Genomic DNA, 15,535 nt, shown 5'->3' with positions numbered 1-15,535 from the left:
TCGATTATGTCGTTACTACATTGTTCACAAAAACGAAGATAGTAAGGATATAGTTTCTCCTAATTGGGCGCAAAAACATCGCGCTATAAAACAGCTGAAAGGACACGCCGGTATTGGGTATTATTTGGACAACAGAGAAAAAAGACGGTGGACAAAAGGCATGAGAGGGAACCAAAATACGAGTGCTGGTTTACAACTGACTGTTCAATTAGATCAGATAGAAACGCGAAAAGAGCACATCAAAGGGTGCGTTATAATCAGTTATACATGTGCCATCTAGTGTTGATCACGAGAGCGTACCCGCGAATTTTCCACACGAGCCCAAGCAGTTGATCTTCCAACATGGGCCGATACACTTGTGGATTCTGTTGACACGCTATGCCGAAAAGAAAAACTCTGTTCCAATAAAACAGGGAATTACAAGTCCGCACTCTTCCCGTTTACTTGCATCTTTTACGCCGTCCTATTGCGGCGCTGTTCTCAAGAAAAAAATCGCGCAGCCTTTCAGCCCAGAAAATCGACTCTAACTGAACTTTACGCAATACATGCCATTTTCTTACCACCAATTTCTCTTTCTTAAAAATCTGAACGCCGTGTCAGGACGTTAAATTACGAAATTATAAAATGCGATATGCGTTAATTCAAACAGAGAGATAAGATTGGATTCTGTATCCACCGTTATGACCCTGTCTGCAGCTCGCGACGCGCCGAGCAAACAGACGAGCGGAGAACACATAAGCGCGCTGTCTTGCGAAGCCGGGAGAGAATTCCTCGCTTCCTGGGCGCAAGTTGCCACCCAGGAGAGGCGTGCCCGGTGACAGCGGCTAACCACGCGGTTTAATAAAAGACGGCCGTTCAAGTGAAGAAAAAAAAAGAACCGAAAGTAGTAGTGGTAGCAGTGGTTTATGTGGCTTATTAAAATAATAAAAATGAAGGCTAAGATTTTTGCTAGCCCGGCATCAGCCATCGATACTGAAGCACCTTAGCTGGGGCAGCGGAAATAAAGGATAGCAGGCAGAATGGAGAAACGAAATGAAAGATGTGAGGGAGCAGGAAGAGAGGATAGGGGGAGAAGTAATGTACACAAACTATTTACACAATAAGAAATGTGTACCGGTTGCGCGCGTGATTATAGTAGGACCGAAAGAAGAAGCCAATTCCAGAAGACATTTCCAGTGTTCGCTCGCGAGCCGTGTTCTACTCAGGACCGCGTGTCGTTGTTTTCAGCCGTCGAGGCGAAGTCGCACGTGCACCCCACGCTTCTAGGAAAGTTAAACCGACATCCCTGCTAATTGAGAAGCAGATTGCCGAAGGCCCATTCGGCCACTTCCACAGTGGTATTGTCTCACAGTGACAGCCTCTGCATCTATTCTTCTGTGTTCGGTTGGCTACGATCCTGGAAGAAGGGGCAGGTCACAAGGTCGCTTTGGGTCCTTACCAAGAGGCTCTAGGTATGTGCTTTCAGGACTTTATTTTAGAGCGAAAGCTATACTCCTCCTGCACTAAGCTGAATGCCATGAGGCTATGAAATTTGACCTTCAAACCAGGAGGAGCGGAAGCTTGGCTCTGACGTCATGCCACGTCACTCGCCACACCTCGCCACAGCTGCGCGAGTTGAGCCGACGGCGCTCGCTTGCCTAGCAACTATCGAACCACGTGACTCGCTGCGCCTCGCCACAGCTGCGTATGCGGAGCCGACGGCACTCTAGCAACTGCCGGAAATTGCTTGACGTGCGTGTGCCGTGTGCTTACTTTCACATAAAGTCATGGATGAGCAATGTGCCGGAACCAGTGCTTCGATGATACAGCGTCGCCGTCAAGCGGAATCTCATGATCTTTACGACATGGTAAGGCGTCAGATATAGGATACCCATGCTTAACAGAGCTTTCGCTCGTCTTACTAGACTCAGCTAGGTTGAACCACAGCTATTTTTTTTCTTTACCATTGAGGTACGAGGATAGGCTGGTACTAAATGCACTTGAATGCCTGGCGAAGGTCACAATCCCCTCGTGTTCAGAATCGACAGAAAACTACAGAAGTAACGCATTCGGAGTTAAACAACCCCCTGCACAGAAAATTTACTAAGGTAGAACTCTTACATAGTCATTAATCATCTATACAAAGCAGAAATATTAAACAGAATAAGCGGATAGTATTAAAATTGGAAATGTATACGCTTTGTAAGTGCAAAGCAGTTAGCATACTTGTACTAAAATGGAATAAAACAAAAAAAAAACAATTGACAGTCCGTAAAACAATGAAATGGAGAGAAAGCACTTCACAATTTCACAGGCAAACTTCACAAGGAGGTGAAAAGTCTAGTCCAACGAGAGCAGTTGCATCAAATAAATTGCACCAAAATAAATAGAAATACATATGGCTTTAATCGTGCAAGCAAATATTTCCACTCAGCAGTATTTCTTTAACTTGTTTTTGAACGCCTGATTAGCTAACAATTTCTGAAAATGTATTAAGTATGTATACTGATTGGAAGGCAGGGCGGCAGCAAGATCCAATGGACTCAGAATAGGGGGTCCGACTACCAATTTTAGGTGCAATTAAAAATGTTTTCGTCATCATCATCATCATGTCTGCATGTGCCACGTGTGCTGTAGAATAGTAGAAGCAAAAGAAGATGTCCGGCTCTTGCACGTCTCCACGTGCTCGCTCGAGCTGGGGCTCGGGTTCTTCAACGGTCAGCCTCAGCGTTCGCCGTTGAGGTTCTGCTCTGCGTCAACCTTCGCTGTCTTCGCGTCCAGCTTGCCGTCCCAGCCTTACCTTCGACTCTGCAAGGTAAGAGGGACAGGAGGTACAGCTTCTAGGGGACAGCACTGGCTGAGGCCACACTGCGGTACGACTAGTGCTCCGTAGGCAGGCTTAGCGGGAAGATGTTTGCCATTTAGGAAGAATAATTGAGTTCAAAGCATTTTGGTAACACTGAATTTTCTCCAACTCTCCTTTTAATAAGCAGTGTTTGAGTCAGGTTGGAAAGGATTGTTTCCAGCTACGGAACTTAGCAGTGACGAGCAAATTAGTTAGGTTTGCTAAGCTCCAAAGCTGAGTTCCTTAGACATAAGGAGTAAAAAAAAATTCGAATGCCTCAATAATTGTGTAACGCAAACCAGTAAATAGCTCAGTTTGTTCGTGGGCATCGTGTGCTCTAAACTTAGTCAACTCTTTTCAACCGTTTGTTCTCATGTGCAGCCACTTCGTTTTGCTCCCGCATTCCTGTGGTTTTCGAAACCTTTTGCCTTTGGGACGCACTGTTAGAGATTGCAGGGTGTATCTGAAACAATAAGAAAAACGGAATTTAGAAAGTTTAGTGTTATTGTTTTATATCTCTTGTAAATGGAGGCTTCGACTTAGAAACTGCATTATACTTGTTTCTCCATAAATATCAAAATGTCTTAGCCTGCAAGGGTTGCTAATTATTATTTCGTTACTTGAATCAGCTCCCACAGCTTCGTTATGAAGCACGCCGCTGGCAAGCGAGTCATCTTATAAGACACTAACGTGAGCTCTGGCGGATTTGATCTGCCTGCAGCCATGGCGACGAAGAGCGGACCTCGGCTGAGGTACTACTACCGGCTTCTGCACCGTACCATCCTGGACTACCAGGACCCCGCGAGTGGCCTCATACCTGCCGAGAAGTACGAGCACCACGCCTGGGTGCGCGACAACGTTTATGCCGTGCTCTCCATCTGGGCCCTCTCGCTCGCCTACCGCAAGAATACCGAGCTGGACGAGGACCGTGCTCGTACTTTCGAGCTCGAGCAGTGCTGCGTCAAACTGATGCGAGGCTTGCTCATGGCCATGATGCAGCAGAAGGAGAAGCTCGAGAGCTTCAAGGAGACGCAGAAGCCCACCGACAGCCTGCACGCCAAGTACAGCTCCATCACCCGAGGCGCCTGCGTTGGCGACGAGGACTGGGGTCACTTGCAGCTGGACGCGACGTCGCTCTACCTCCTCGTCCTGGCGCAGATGACGGCGTCCGGACTGCAGATCGTCTTCAACCTCGACGAAGTGGCCTTCGTGCAGAACCTCGTGTTCTACATCGAGGAAGCCTACTGCATACCCGACTACGGCGTCTGGGAGCGTGGGGACAAGACCAACCGCGGCATGCGCGAGCTGAACGCCAGTTCCGTGGGCATCGCCAAGGCTGCCCTGGAGGCTATGAGCGAGCTCGATCTGTTCGGAGGCCGGGGCGGCGATCCGTCGGTGATCCACGTCCCGTCGGACGAGGCCGAAGAATGCGGCGCCGTGCTGTCCTCCATGCTTCCGCGAGAGTCCAACTCCAAGGAAGTGGACGCGGCCCTCATGTCGGTTATCGGGTTTCCCGGTTTCGCAGTCACCGACCAGAAATTGATCGACGATACCCGTATGGCTATCGTCGACAAGCTCCAAGGACAGTACGGCTGCAAGCGTTTCTTACGCGACGGATATAAGACCCCGCGCGAAGACAAAGGGCGCGCTTACTACGAGCCCTGGGAGCTGCAGGGCTTCGAGAACATCGAGTGCGAGTGGCCGCTCTTTTTCTGCTACATGGTTATCGACGCTTGCTTTCGCGGAGACCGTACAACGATGGACGACTACTGCGACCTTCTGGAGCGAACTTTAATAAAGACCGAAGAAGGATTGCGGTTTGTGCCGCAGATGTACGCCGTGCAGGCCGACCACACCGACCAGGAGTCCGAGATGCCGCACACCCAACCCCGCATACCCATCGGCCAAATCCCGTTCGTGTGGGCCCAGTCGCTCTACATCGTCGGTCGCCTCTTGCACGACGAAATTATCTCGCCAGGAGAGATGGATCCTCTGAACCGGCGGCTGGGCATGCTGAAGCGGCCAGATGTCGTTGTCCAGGTGGGTACCATCCTGACCAGTCGAACTGTTCACACGTCTTTCGTGAACGCTACGCGGCACATATCGTTAGCGTTAACGACGAAACAGTATAACGTAGCGGTAGTTAACCTGCACATAACTTAATCCCCTCAGTGAATAATGTAGTGAAGCGGTCAAAGTAAACCATATTTTATTTTAATACAAAAAGCTGTAGAAACTAAGAAAAACGCATTTCAGAGTATTTTACGAAAATCACGTTCCTTTCACCCAAACTAACTCATAGGAGAAAATGCAGTAGTAGACTTGCTTATCCCGAGTTGTGTTAGACTCCTAAAAGAAGGAAGTGTCAGCAAATTGAAACACTTCCAGCCTTGAGTTTGGCGCATGTTAGCCTCAACTGCTTATGCGCCGTAGAACCCCAAGCACCACCACACCACCAGTTATGGTACCGCGCAGAAAAACGTATATCTGTCGGTAGGAACTTCAAAAGGGGACAGTGGGCGTCGTGTGCGCAACTAGTGATGAGGTGACAATGACAGTATGATGTAGCAGTACCATGGGAGTGGTCAACTTGCCTGGATTAGTGAACACATCACTCAAGACTGTTCCTTTTCCTAAACACGCTTTATGTACTAGGTATTTTTTGGAAAACCAGCAAAATACCTTGAGCGCCGTTTTCTTTCCTCCAGGAGAATTGATCACTCCCTGCTATAGCTATATTATGCTTATATTTGACCAGAGGCGTAACGTATCGGCACCAATACTAATTTTCTCCTTTCTCTGCTAAGACAGGTCTGTAATGACTGTAACTTGCCTAACACTTCCAGGTGGTTCTACTGGCTGAGAGCTCTGCTCTACGTGACATAATAGCCGAACTCTACCCCGACATCCAAAAGTTGAGTGAAGTCCAACCATTCGAGGTGCAACCGGCCCGAATGCTGGGGAAGCTATACTCGCACCTCGGCAAAAATCAAAAAATGGGCCTCACTGGCCGCCAGAGTAATGACGTGGGTCTTTTAGCCACCAGCAAGATGTACAGCCTCCACGACCGGCTGTTTGTCTTCATGCCTCAGAACCTGGACAGCGAGGAGTTCCACCTCGTCAACGACGTCGACCTTTTCGTCAGCACACTGCGTTCGGACGTCGCTGTACTGCGTTCCCACTGGTATTTCGACGGCCGGCCTACTGTGGTGGTAATTTTGAGGGACCGACACCTGGTGCACAACAAGCTACCAGCATCGCTGCGCCAGACTATTAAGAAACTAGTCAGCGGCTACATCAACGCGACGCGAGTTTCCTTGGGCAAACTGCGCGATTTCATGAACACCTCGTGCGTCGTAAGCCTCGAATTTCTCCGCGACTACGAGGAAGGCGATTTTGAGAGTCTGCCCCAAGGCGTCCAGACCTACCTGGACAGGGCAGCTCGGCATCCGGAGCTCCTTCGCTCGGTAGGCCTGCAAAGCCAGCTCCTCTCGGGCGCGTCGAGTGCCGCGACTCGTCGGAAGCCACTCGTCTCCGGCATCATCAAGCGCAGCCGCACCATCGCGTCACAGGAGCACGCTATACCGGAGAATCCCGCAACCGCTGTCTCGCCGTACCAGACGTCGCCGTCAGTTTCGAACATAGCGTCCCGCCGCAACTCTATCGAAGAGGACGCGGCGCCGACGACAACGGTCGATGTCCTTGCCGAGCTCAAGCTGGACAGTGTGGACACGAAGGAGCTGGTGGACACCCTGCGCGAGACCGATTGCCTGGAGGAGCAGGGAGACATTCTGCACTACCTGGCCATACGCAAGGGCCTCACGTGGGACACCGGTCTGGGCTACCCAAACTCGGTGATCACCGTGCGCACGTTGTTCCTGGAATTCTACGAGCGTGCCTGCGAGGAGCACCACTGGGGCCTCGTGCGACACTTCGCGAGTTCTCTCGGCAAGCGGGTCGAAGACCTGGCCAAGTCCGTCACTGCCTTGCTGGTGCGCCAGAAGCAGGTGACCGTGGGCATGCCGCCGCAGAGCGAAGAGGTGATCACGCGCCCACTCTCGACCAAGGAACTGAACGTGATCATCGCCAGGGCGCACAGGGGAGACGAGAGCACGGCCATGCTGACCAAAGAGCTGCTCGCCTACCTGGCCATATTCATCCGCACCAGTCCAGGCCTCTTCAAGAAAATGAACCGCCTCCGCGTGGGCCTCCTCATACAGGTTGGTGTCGCCGGTATAACGTAGACCATACGACCACTCTGCGTGTTTCAGAAATTCCACAAGTGCGGTGTGAGCCAAGCAGAAGAGACGGGGGTAAGGCTTCTTCTCTTCCTGTAAGCCATCTCTTCGCTTAAAGGCTCCTCGCATTCACCGTCGCCACTAGCGGCGCGCTAACGCATTTGAAACCGCGGTATTTTGTTACTTCGGTGGCCAATACTTTTCTGGACAACCGTTGGCATCTTAGCGCACCAGACCGTTAGACTCTTCACTAAAACGACAACTGAGTGATATACCGCGAAAGCAATGCCATTCTTGTCCTAGCCGATTCAACGCTGGCTTATTTTTTTTAATGCAGACATGCAATTCAGGGCTGGTGCGAGCCCAGTTTTCCCAGCTTAATAAACTCCATGCAATTTATAATCTGGGCAAAAATTCATTTAAAGGCTTTTTCTAGTTACTTTGACGTTTGTCCGACAGCAAAAGGTGCATTTACCATCGAGAGAATTGGATTTAAGAACAATCCCGCCGGTCGATTGAAACTTGTGACGTCTTTGTCGAAAAGGACAGGTTGCCGCAGTTTTGAAGTGAATGGGGGCACAGCGTAGCCTCTGAGATAGCGACACTTCGCCGCAGCTGCTAGACTCATGAAGCAACCTTCGAGCGGAATTAGTGCCGCATAGGCCTACAGACCACATGGCAACTAACGCTTTAGGCCCGTTTCACATGCTGCGACTGGACCGAAAATATCCGGTGTAGGCCGCAGTGCGATTTTCGGTCAGTGCTTTCCCATGCGGCACCGACACAACGAATTCGGTCGGAGGAACAGGCAAGGTTCCTTGATGTTTGATAGGCAACCCATTATTAAACGCGACAGAAACGTCACACGTAATGTGTTTATTTTATGACCAGCGTATTTTTAGATGCAAGGTATTATTCCGTATGTTTTCATTAGAATAAACAGTTTTGCTTCCACCGCGGCAACAGCTCCCACGTGACCGCACGTCGCACGCCGTCTCGGTGCTCTCCATTGGTCAGTCGCAGAGCGAACACACCGACACAGCGACTGAATACCAACCAGACGAAACTCGATCGCAAGCCGCCTGCGACTAGACCGGCGGCTCTCCCCAGTCGCAGACCGACAGAATTCGCAGAGTCGCAGGCGAAAATCGCATGCATGTGAAACGGGCCTTACCCGAAAACCATCTGCTACCGACTGATTTGTTTTCGTCGATTGGTGCGCACTGCTCGACCGCTACACAAGGGCGGCGCGACTGTCTGCACGTAGTGGTGACGGTGGGAAACATTTATTCAAAGCTATTTACAGGAGAGAGCGGGGACTGGCCTTAAGGGCCAGCCCGTTACAAATTCCAGGAGGGGTCCCTAGTCCGAGACCCCTGCGGCTTCCGCGGCAGCTCGGGCCCTAGCCACGAGAGCTCGTTGGCTCCCTAAGGTAGAGCAGCCGAGCAGGGCAGCCTCCCAGCTCCCTCGGGTAGGTGAGGGGAAAGGGGGTAAGCGGGGTTGGAAGCAGTGAAGAAGGCGGAGATAGATTAGGCAGGAGGCGCCCACTATGTAACCGGCATACCTCGTGGCTGCCATTCAAACTTCCCAAATCGCTGTCGTTGTTTGATTTCCGGCGGTGCGCAGTGGTTTCGCTTTCAACGCTGCTCCTATCTGGCTCTTACCACGCCTTTGCTTCCACCTTAGGCTCCTTGCCCAGCCGGCACGCACCGATCGACTTTGTAGCCTGTCGGGTTGTGCTCGGCCGGCGGTTAACTGCAGTTTTCATGCCATCTTTTTATTGCCTCATGGAGAATCAACACTTTCATTTTCTTTAGGGGGGACCACGGGAGTTTGGAGACGCTGACAACGGGGCGAGTTTATACTGTTCATACGGCGCCTCCTTATATTCGTTATAAACGAGTGCGCTATGAGGCCATGGTTGTCCATTTTTTCGGAGACTCAGTACCGCAGCCTTAATGTATATTTTGATGGCACTTCCACCCGGTACTTTCTAAATCGTGGTGGCGGTGTTCGTGCTTTAGTAAAAAAGTATATAAATTGTGACCTAGTACTAAGATTTTGTTGTGTCACTTCTGACTACGAAATGGTTTGCTTAAATTTTGACCGTACTATTATTGCTGTTTGTTACCGCCCTCCTGATGACCGCACTGCAGAATTCTTTTCTTTCATTGACATATTTTTGAATTTTGTGAACTCTTAACAACCTCATGAGTGTCACTCTGGGCGGCGATTTTAATGTAAATCTGCTTTCCGATAGCCGCACAGCAAAAGATTTTATTTTGCTTCTCTCCGCAAATGGCTGCATTAACACAATTGGCACGCCTACAAGAGTTTCTATGCGTACAGAATCACTCATTGACCTTTTTATTACTAATGTAGATGAAAAGAGCATTGTGTCTGCTGTCTTTGACCTTAGTGACCATTTCCCAATACTGCTAGGGGTGAAATCAGGTATGAAGAAAAACCAGCACCTACTTGTGGAAGCCGCCTATGAAAGCTTTATTGATAAATTTAAAGCGCTTTACACCGAACATTTTCCGTACAAGGCGCACGTAGCACCTCGGAAAGGGCGCAGGGAGTGGATGACATCACAACTGCTCAAGGAGATACAATCGAAAAAAAAATGTACCAAGACTTCATTAATACACGCGATCCCAAACTATCAGCAATACAAAGTCCTCAGAAATAAGCTAAACAAAAAGTTAAGCCGTGCTAGGGATTCATATTACGATGGAAAATTCAAATCATGCCACGATGATTCCTGAAACTTACGGAACCAGATTAACAACGTTGTTTTACGCACACCACAAACTAGCTCTCCTCAAGAAGTACTTATTCAAGGACTAAGTGTAAATGGGCAGGAACCAGCAGCGGCATTTAATCAATATTTCGTTAGCCGAGAATACCAAAGTTTGTCAAACATAATATGATGCTCGCATCAGGCAAAGTAGCGATTCTATGTATCTAAGTCCATCTACATGTTCTGAAGTATTCACTGCATTCATGAAGATGAAGAACAGCAGATGCCACGATGCGGATTATTTGCAGATACGGCCTGTGAAGCACGTTTTAGATATTCTAACCCCAATTTTAGCACATATATACGGAGTGTTTCCACGGTGCATGCAAATTGCTAAAGTAACAGCTTTCTATAAGAAAGGTAATAAGGTTTGTGTTTCAAATTGTAGGCCAGTTTCCATGCTGCCCATCTTTTCTAAAGGACTAGAAAAAATTATCCGCACGCGAATATCATGGTTTTGTGACAAACACCAAATAATAACAGATTGGCAGTTTGGTTTTATCAAACATAAATCTACCGAGACAGCATTACTAAGCCAGAAAGAGTACATCTTACAGTGTTTTCGAGGAAAAAAAACTTGCCCTTGGTGTTTTTATAGATTTTTCGCAGGCTTTGGACCACATCAGTCATAATATACTTTTGGCAAAACTGTTCGAATACGGCTTCAGGGGTCATGTTCATGCGCTTCTTGCGTCATATCTTGCACACCACTTTCAGTTTGTAAGTATTAATAACTGTCGATCCTCAGTAAAAAAAAGTAACTGCTGGCATACCTCAGGGAAGTATCCTTGGGCCGCTTCTAAATGACATCGTTAATCAATGCCTGCATGCGAATTATGTTATGTATGCAGATGACGTCTCACTGTTCTCATTAAGGGCATGTGAAGATGGGATAAACAAGGCAAATAGGACACTAAGTATACTCCATCAATGGTCCCTTAATAATGAGTTGAAAATTAATGTAACTAAAACTAAGGCTGTTATATTCAAACCAAAAAATAAAAACAGTATTCTACAATGTGATCTTAAGCTAGGTTTGGAAACGATAAAGGCTGTAGACAATATTTAGATACTAGGGGTACATTTCAACAGCCGGCTAAGCTGGGACAATCATGTTAACGCTGTCATCAGTAAGCTTTCTCGTCACAGGGATCATTAACCGGCATCGTCACTTAGTTCCATGCAATGTTAAACTTCTTGTATAATTCGCTCTTTATGTCCCAAGTAAACTAAACGCACTTAGTTTGGGAACTACAGGTACTAGTAAAAATAAGATAGTTTTACAGAAGGCTCTACGTGCAATACTAAACGTCCGTTCTGATATAAACAGATGTGATTATTTCCGCCAGTTCAATGCCATAAAATTACATGAAATGTATAATGTTAGGCTGGCTGAAATATATAAGGACAAAAAAAAAATGTGAATTACTTGCATGACACGGCACACATTTTGCTAAATGTAGTTTACCCTAGGAGACACAGCGAACTATGGCATATTCCAACATGCCGCACAATATATGGTACATATAGACTAGCAAACCCGTTGCTCCATCTTTTAAATAAGTTTCATGATTCAAAAGTTGGTGTATCGCGAGCATGCCACAAAGATATACTGGATGTATGCACTACTTTTTGGATTTCACCATGCTTTCACTGCTTCTTTATTTCTTTCGTTCCATTAAATGTTGACCTGATTTGAATAACCAAAGACCTGTTTTTCTATTAAGTATATTTTTCTGTTTCTTTTTTGTTATTTTTTGTGTACGCTTCATTCCTTATTTTTTTTTCTAATGATGCACCAACAGTTCTTGACAACCATTGTTAGCATTTTGCGACGTTACTTGTGTACGTAATTTGCATGTTGCCTGCTGTCCTGAAATGCAGGGGCCGAGGGGCATGTCAAGCCACAATTTCTGGCTTTTTTCTCTCGACTTTCACCATGTGTACATGGGAAATAAAATTGAATTGAATATTGTTCGTCATAGGCAAGCGTTCGTTATAACTGCGGCAGTTAAAAATGGGCTCGACCGTATGCCGTAAATCACCACGTGTGTTACTGTCGGAAATCTGAAGAGTATTGAGAGGCAGCATAGTCTCAGTGTGAGCGCAACAAATCTCACCTTGCTGCTGCGCTGAAACATGCAGGTGATGATGGCGGAGGTGGCCCACACGTCCCGGTGCGGCGCATCAGAAGCAACTGACCGGCTGTTGAACTTGAGCCCGTTCGACATGCAGTCGTTGCTGATGAACATCATGAGCGGCACCGAACTGGAGAACACGCAAGACATCTCCACGATGCCCGGCGCCAGTCCGGGCACCTTCACCAACAAGCGCATTGGGATTGAAGGCTTCGGGCTCAAGGAGCTCGAAGAGACGTCAACCCCGCTTGGGAACGAGGTGCCTCTGCATTTCCTGAACGAAGTTTGCGAAGGCCACTCTGGCTCCGATCGAGGCCAGCCGTGAGGCGAAATTGCTTCAGCGCCCTTTGAATTCAGTCCCCTTCGCTATAGAAGCTTCTAGCAGAGGCCTACCTAGACCTATGATAAAAATAGAAGCCTAAATTCTGCCAAGCCCAAGCCGCAGAACGCAAAATGTATTAATTTACGTGCGGATGCTTAGTTCGCCTTGTTTCTATTGCACAGCTGACAGATTTATACTGTGCGATAAATCTGAAAGTGAATTAAGACACTTTCCACAGTAACGTGCGCCCTTTGAGAAACGAGAGATGTAGGAGCTTTACAGACAACCATATCGTATACCTTGTGTGTAAAACCCCAATGTTGTTACTGGAAGCCGATGGGGCGTGCATGTACCTTACATGCAGAAGCATTACCACGTATACATATATTGCGGCTAAAGCTGCCGAGCTAGCTTTAGTCTCGGTTTTCGTGCAAGCACGTGGAGTCGTGACATGTATACTCAAGCCTTGCCTGTCAGCACTGTCTCTGGAGCCTACAGAGACGCGTGTGAGCATGGCTGCCTTTTCCAGACGTCTTGCTAAGAGAGGCATAACCCTAATTCGGTCAGCCATAGGCGCTGGCAGTGGCTTGAAAGCGTGCCAAGCATTTTAACTGCCAGGAAAAAAAGGCATGTACATCTTCCACTTCATGGCTTCCAGAAGTAAGAACCCATAAGTGTCCACAAGTGGGCTTTTAACCTCATCTCGTCTGCTGCTCACACCCAGGGTGCCCAGGGTCTGTGGCTGCGGCGCCGCCGACTGGACGGCGCCCTGAACCGGGTGCCAGAGGAGTTCTACAACCACGTCTGGGGCATCCTGGAGCGCTCCCCCGGAGTGTGGGTACGGGGATACTGCCTGCCCGTGGCCCTCACCAAGGAGATGACCGCCGGGGAGATCAAATTCGGGCTGCGCGTCGAAGAGATGCTGAACAGGGTAAGGATACATTTGCACCGCCACTGTCGAAGCACGAGTTCCTGATAAACTGCGAGAGCACAGCAACTGAGTTACCACGTCTTTCTCTTGAAAAAAGAAAAACGAACCAGTAGATGACTAGACTGGGTGCCTTGCACCTTGCAGCTATTCCTACACTTTGCAGAGAATCAAATCAAACTCCCACGCGCACTAAGGTAGGCCTAGTACAATGGTTGGCGTTTCAGCCACGTGGCCCACTTATGCGAACGCTAATGCTGCAATCCTCAACCTTTAAGACCGTAGATGTATAGTTAGTTGCTCCACTATACAGCCCAAAAGCAAACCAGGTACGTGGCCCGGTGACATTTAGGCAAGGATTTTTAATGTGTTATCGAAGTTGAGCTCGCAGTGGCCGTTGTCGGGAATGTGCCCCGTGTGCTCATGTGAACCAGAAAGCCTTCGAGTGGCCGCCCTCGTGGAAACATGCATGCAGCTATTGTTGCATCTAACTTCTCCCTTTACGGGAGCTTTGCTAGAGCACCAAAGCTATCATGTGCCGTTAACCTTAGAATCATCAGAAACAACCTTCAAGCCCAGAATATCTTTGCGGCCATCTAGCCTGCGCCAGTTAAAGCTACTTGGCAGTGGATAACTAGGGTGAAATTGCTCAGTGGGTATGGCGCTCGGCTGCTGAGCCGAAAGACGCGGGTTTGATCCCGGCCGCGGATGTCGAATTTCGATGGAGGCGAAATTCTAAGGTCCGTGTACTGAGAGATGTCAGTGCACATTAAAGGACTCCAGGTAGTCGAAATTTACGGAGCCCTTCACTAGACTGCCCCTTATAGCCCGAGTTGCTTTGGGATGTTAAACCCCATAGTCCATAAGCCAAACCGAAATGAAGATTATATATGAAAGGGCGAATAGCAGTCTTCTCGTTGGACACCTCGACCGAGCCCTGAGGGAAAGATGGTGGAATTGAATGAAGAGGTGCCCAAGGGGAAGGCTCTGGAATAATATCGACTACCTGGGGATCTTTAACATGCACTGACATCGCACAGCACTCGGGAACAGGTTTCCTTTCGCCTCCATCGAAACGCAGCCTGGATTGAATCAGCCTCCTCGGGCTCAGCAGCAGCTTACATTACTTATCACCCATCGTGGCTACCACTTCACAGTGCCGTTTCATATTCGTTGCACTGCTAACCCTACCCATCATTCAAGAACCTTTCCGTATAATAGACTAAAGCTGCCGTTTCGTCCAAGACATCAGCGGCGGCATCGGCGTGGGATGGACTGCGCCGTTAAAGCTTCTTATGCCTGAAACTAGCTTTCCTGCTGACCAGTCCACGCTGACCAGTAGTCCCACTATTGCCCAGGTCCCGGAGCCCGAGTATCGGCAGCTGATGGTCGAGGCGCTGATGGTGATCAGCCTGGCGGTGGAGAATGACATAGTGACCACCTTCAAGGCGCCCATCGACGTCGAGTCCGTGGTGCAGCGCGCACACGGCTTCTTCCTCGAGGACCAGCGCCAGACCAAGGGCGACGCTACACTGTGCTGCGCAGCGGGCGCGAAGCCCGCCATGCCCTGCCAGGCGGCCGTGGGCATCTGCCAGCACTTCTACGACTCTGCGCCAAGCGGATGCTACGGCACCATGACCTACCTGCTGCGTGCTGTCTCCCTCGTCGTGCCGGAAGTGAACGCCTCCCTTCTGGACTGCACGACCTCATGACCGCTTCCTGCTGTCCCCTCCACCCCCATCTTTCTATATTTTTTTATAGTTTAAATTGCGTCGCAACTTAGGCTACACTGAAGAGAAAGCTACTGATCAGAGCTTGGACAGTCTTGCTGCTATTCATATACATGATCTACAGCTTGTGTGTTCCCATTTCTGTAATTTCTTGCATGTACACAGCTACTACATGCTGGCACACATGCCACCAATACTCTTCCTGGCTGCGTTAACACAAACGTTCAATTAGAATTCACAGTGTAGGCACCCTGTCGTGATATGAACCACTCAATATGCAGTTTAGTGGGTATAAATTGTATTAATGAACTCCCATGCCAGGCACAGCTTTTAAGCCTCTGTGGTCACTCCTGCATGTCGTAAGATAATCAACATTTAAGCTGTTTCCACAGCAATGGCTGTGTTTCGCGATGTGACAGCTTGCTTACTGTCTGCTAAGCCTGAAACAGCTGTCGATAACTTAGAACCAGCGTAGAGTTTCTAGAGAGCAATTCGACTGTCGGACAATGTACAATAGAGATCACCATTATGATGTTCTCTGGAGGAAGACGA

The 15,535-nt window shown here is 48.7% G+C and overlaps 1 protein-coding gene across 1 annotated transcript; it reads left to right on the top strand.

Annotated features, from left to right (window-relative positions):
- The first annotated feature begins 2,721 nt into the window (after positions 1-2,721).
- On the top strand, positions 2,722-15,042 carry LOC144099182 (putative phosphorylase b kinase regulatory subunit alpha). Its single transcript, XM_077632318.1, has 6 exons — positions 2,722-2,794; positions 3,546-4,864; positions 5,671-7,044; positions 12,011-12,262; positions 13,050-13,256; positions 14,612-15,042. Exons 2-6 carry the CDS (start codon positions 3,548-3,550, stop codon positions 14,963-14,965), a joined length of 3,504 nt encoding a protein of 1,167 aa, XP_077488444.1. The 5' UTR covers positions 2,722-2,794; positions 3,546-3,547; the 3' UTR covers positions 14,966-15,042.
- The last annotated feature ends 493 nt before the right edge of the window (positions 15,043-15,535 follow it).

This window comes from Amblyomma americanum, chromosome 7, assembly GCF_052857255.1.
Source record: "Amblyomma americanum isolate KBUSLIRL-KWMA chromosome 7, ASM5285725v1, whole genome shotgun sequence".
Taxonomy (NCBI): Eukaryota; Metazoa; Arthropoda; class Arachnida; order Ixodida; family Ixodidae; genus Amblyomma; species Amblyomma americanum.
This window is presented reverse-complemented; position numbering and strand designations above follow the sequence as displayed.

What these genes read in the sequence shown, in the direction of transcription:
- LOC144099182 (XM_077632318.1), top strand. Translation starts at nt 3,548, where the DNA reads ATGGCGACGAAGAGCGGACCTCGGCTGAGGTACTACTACCGGCTTCTG. An exon ending in GGCCAGATGTCGTTGTCCAG is followed by an intron (nt 4,865 to 5,670) that starts GTGGGTACCATC and finishes TAACACTTCCAG; the next exon opens with GTGGTTCTACTGGCTGAGAG. An exon ending in TCGAAGAGATGCTGAACAGG is followed by an intron (nt 13,257 to 14,611) that starts GTAAGGATACAT and finishes ACTATTGCCCAG; the next exon opens with GTCCCGGAGCCCGAGTATCG.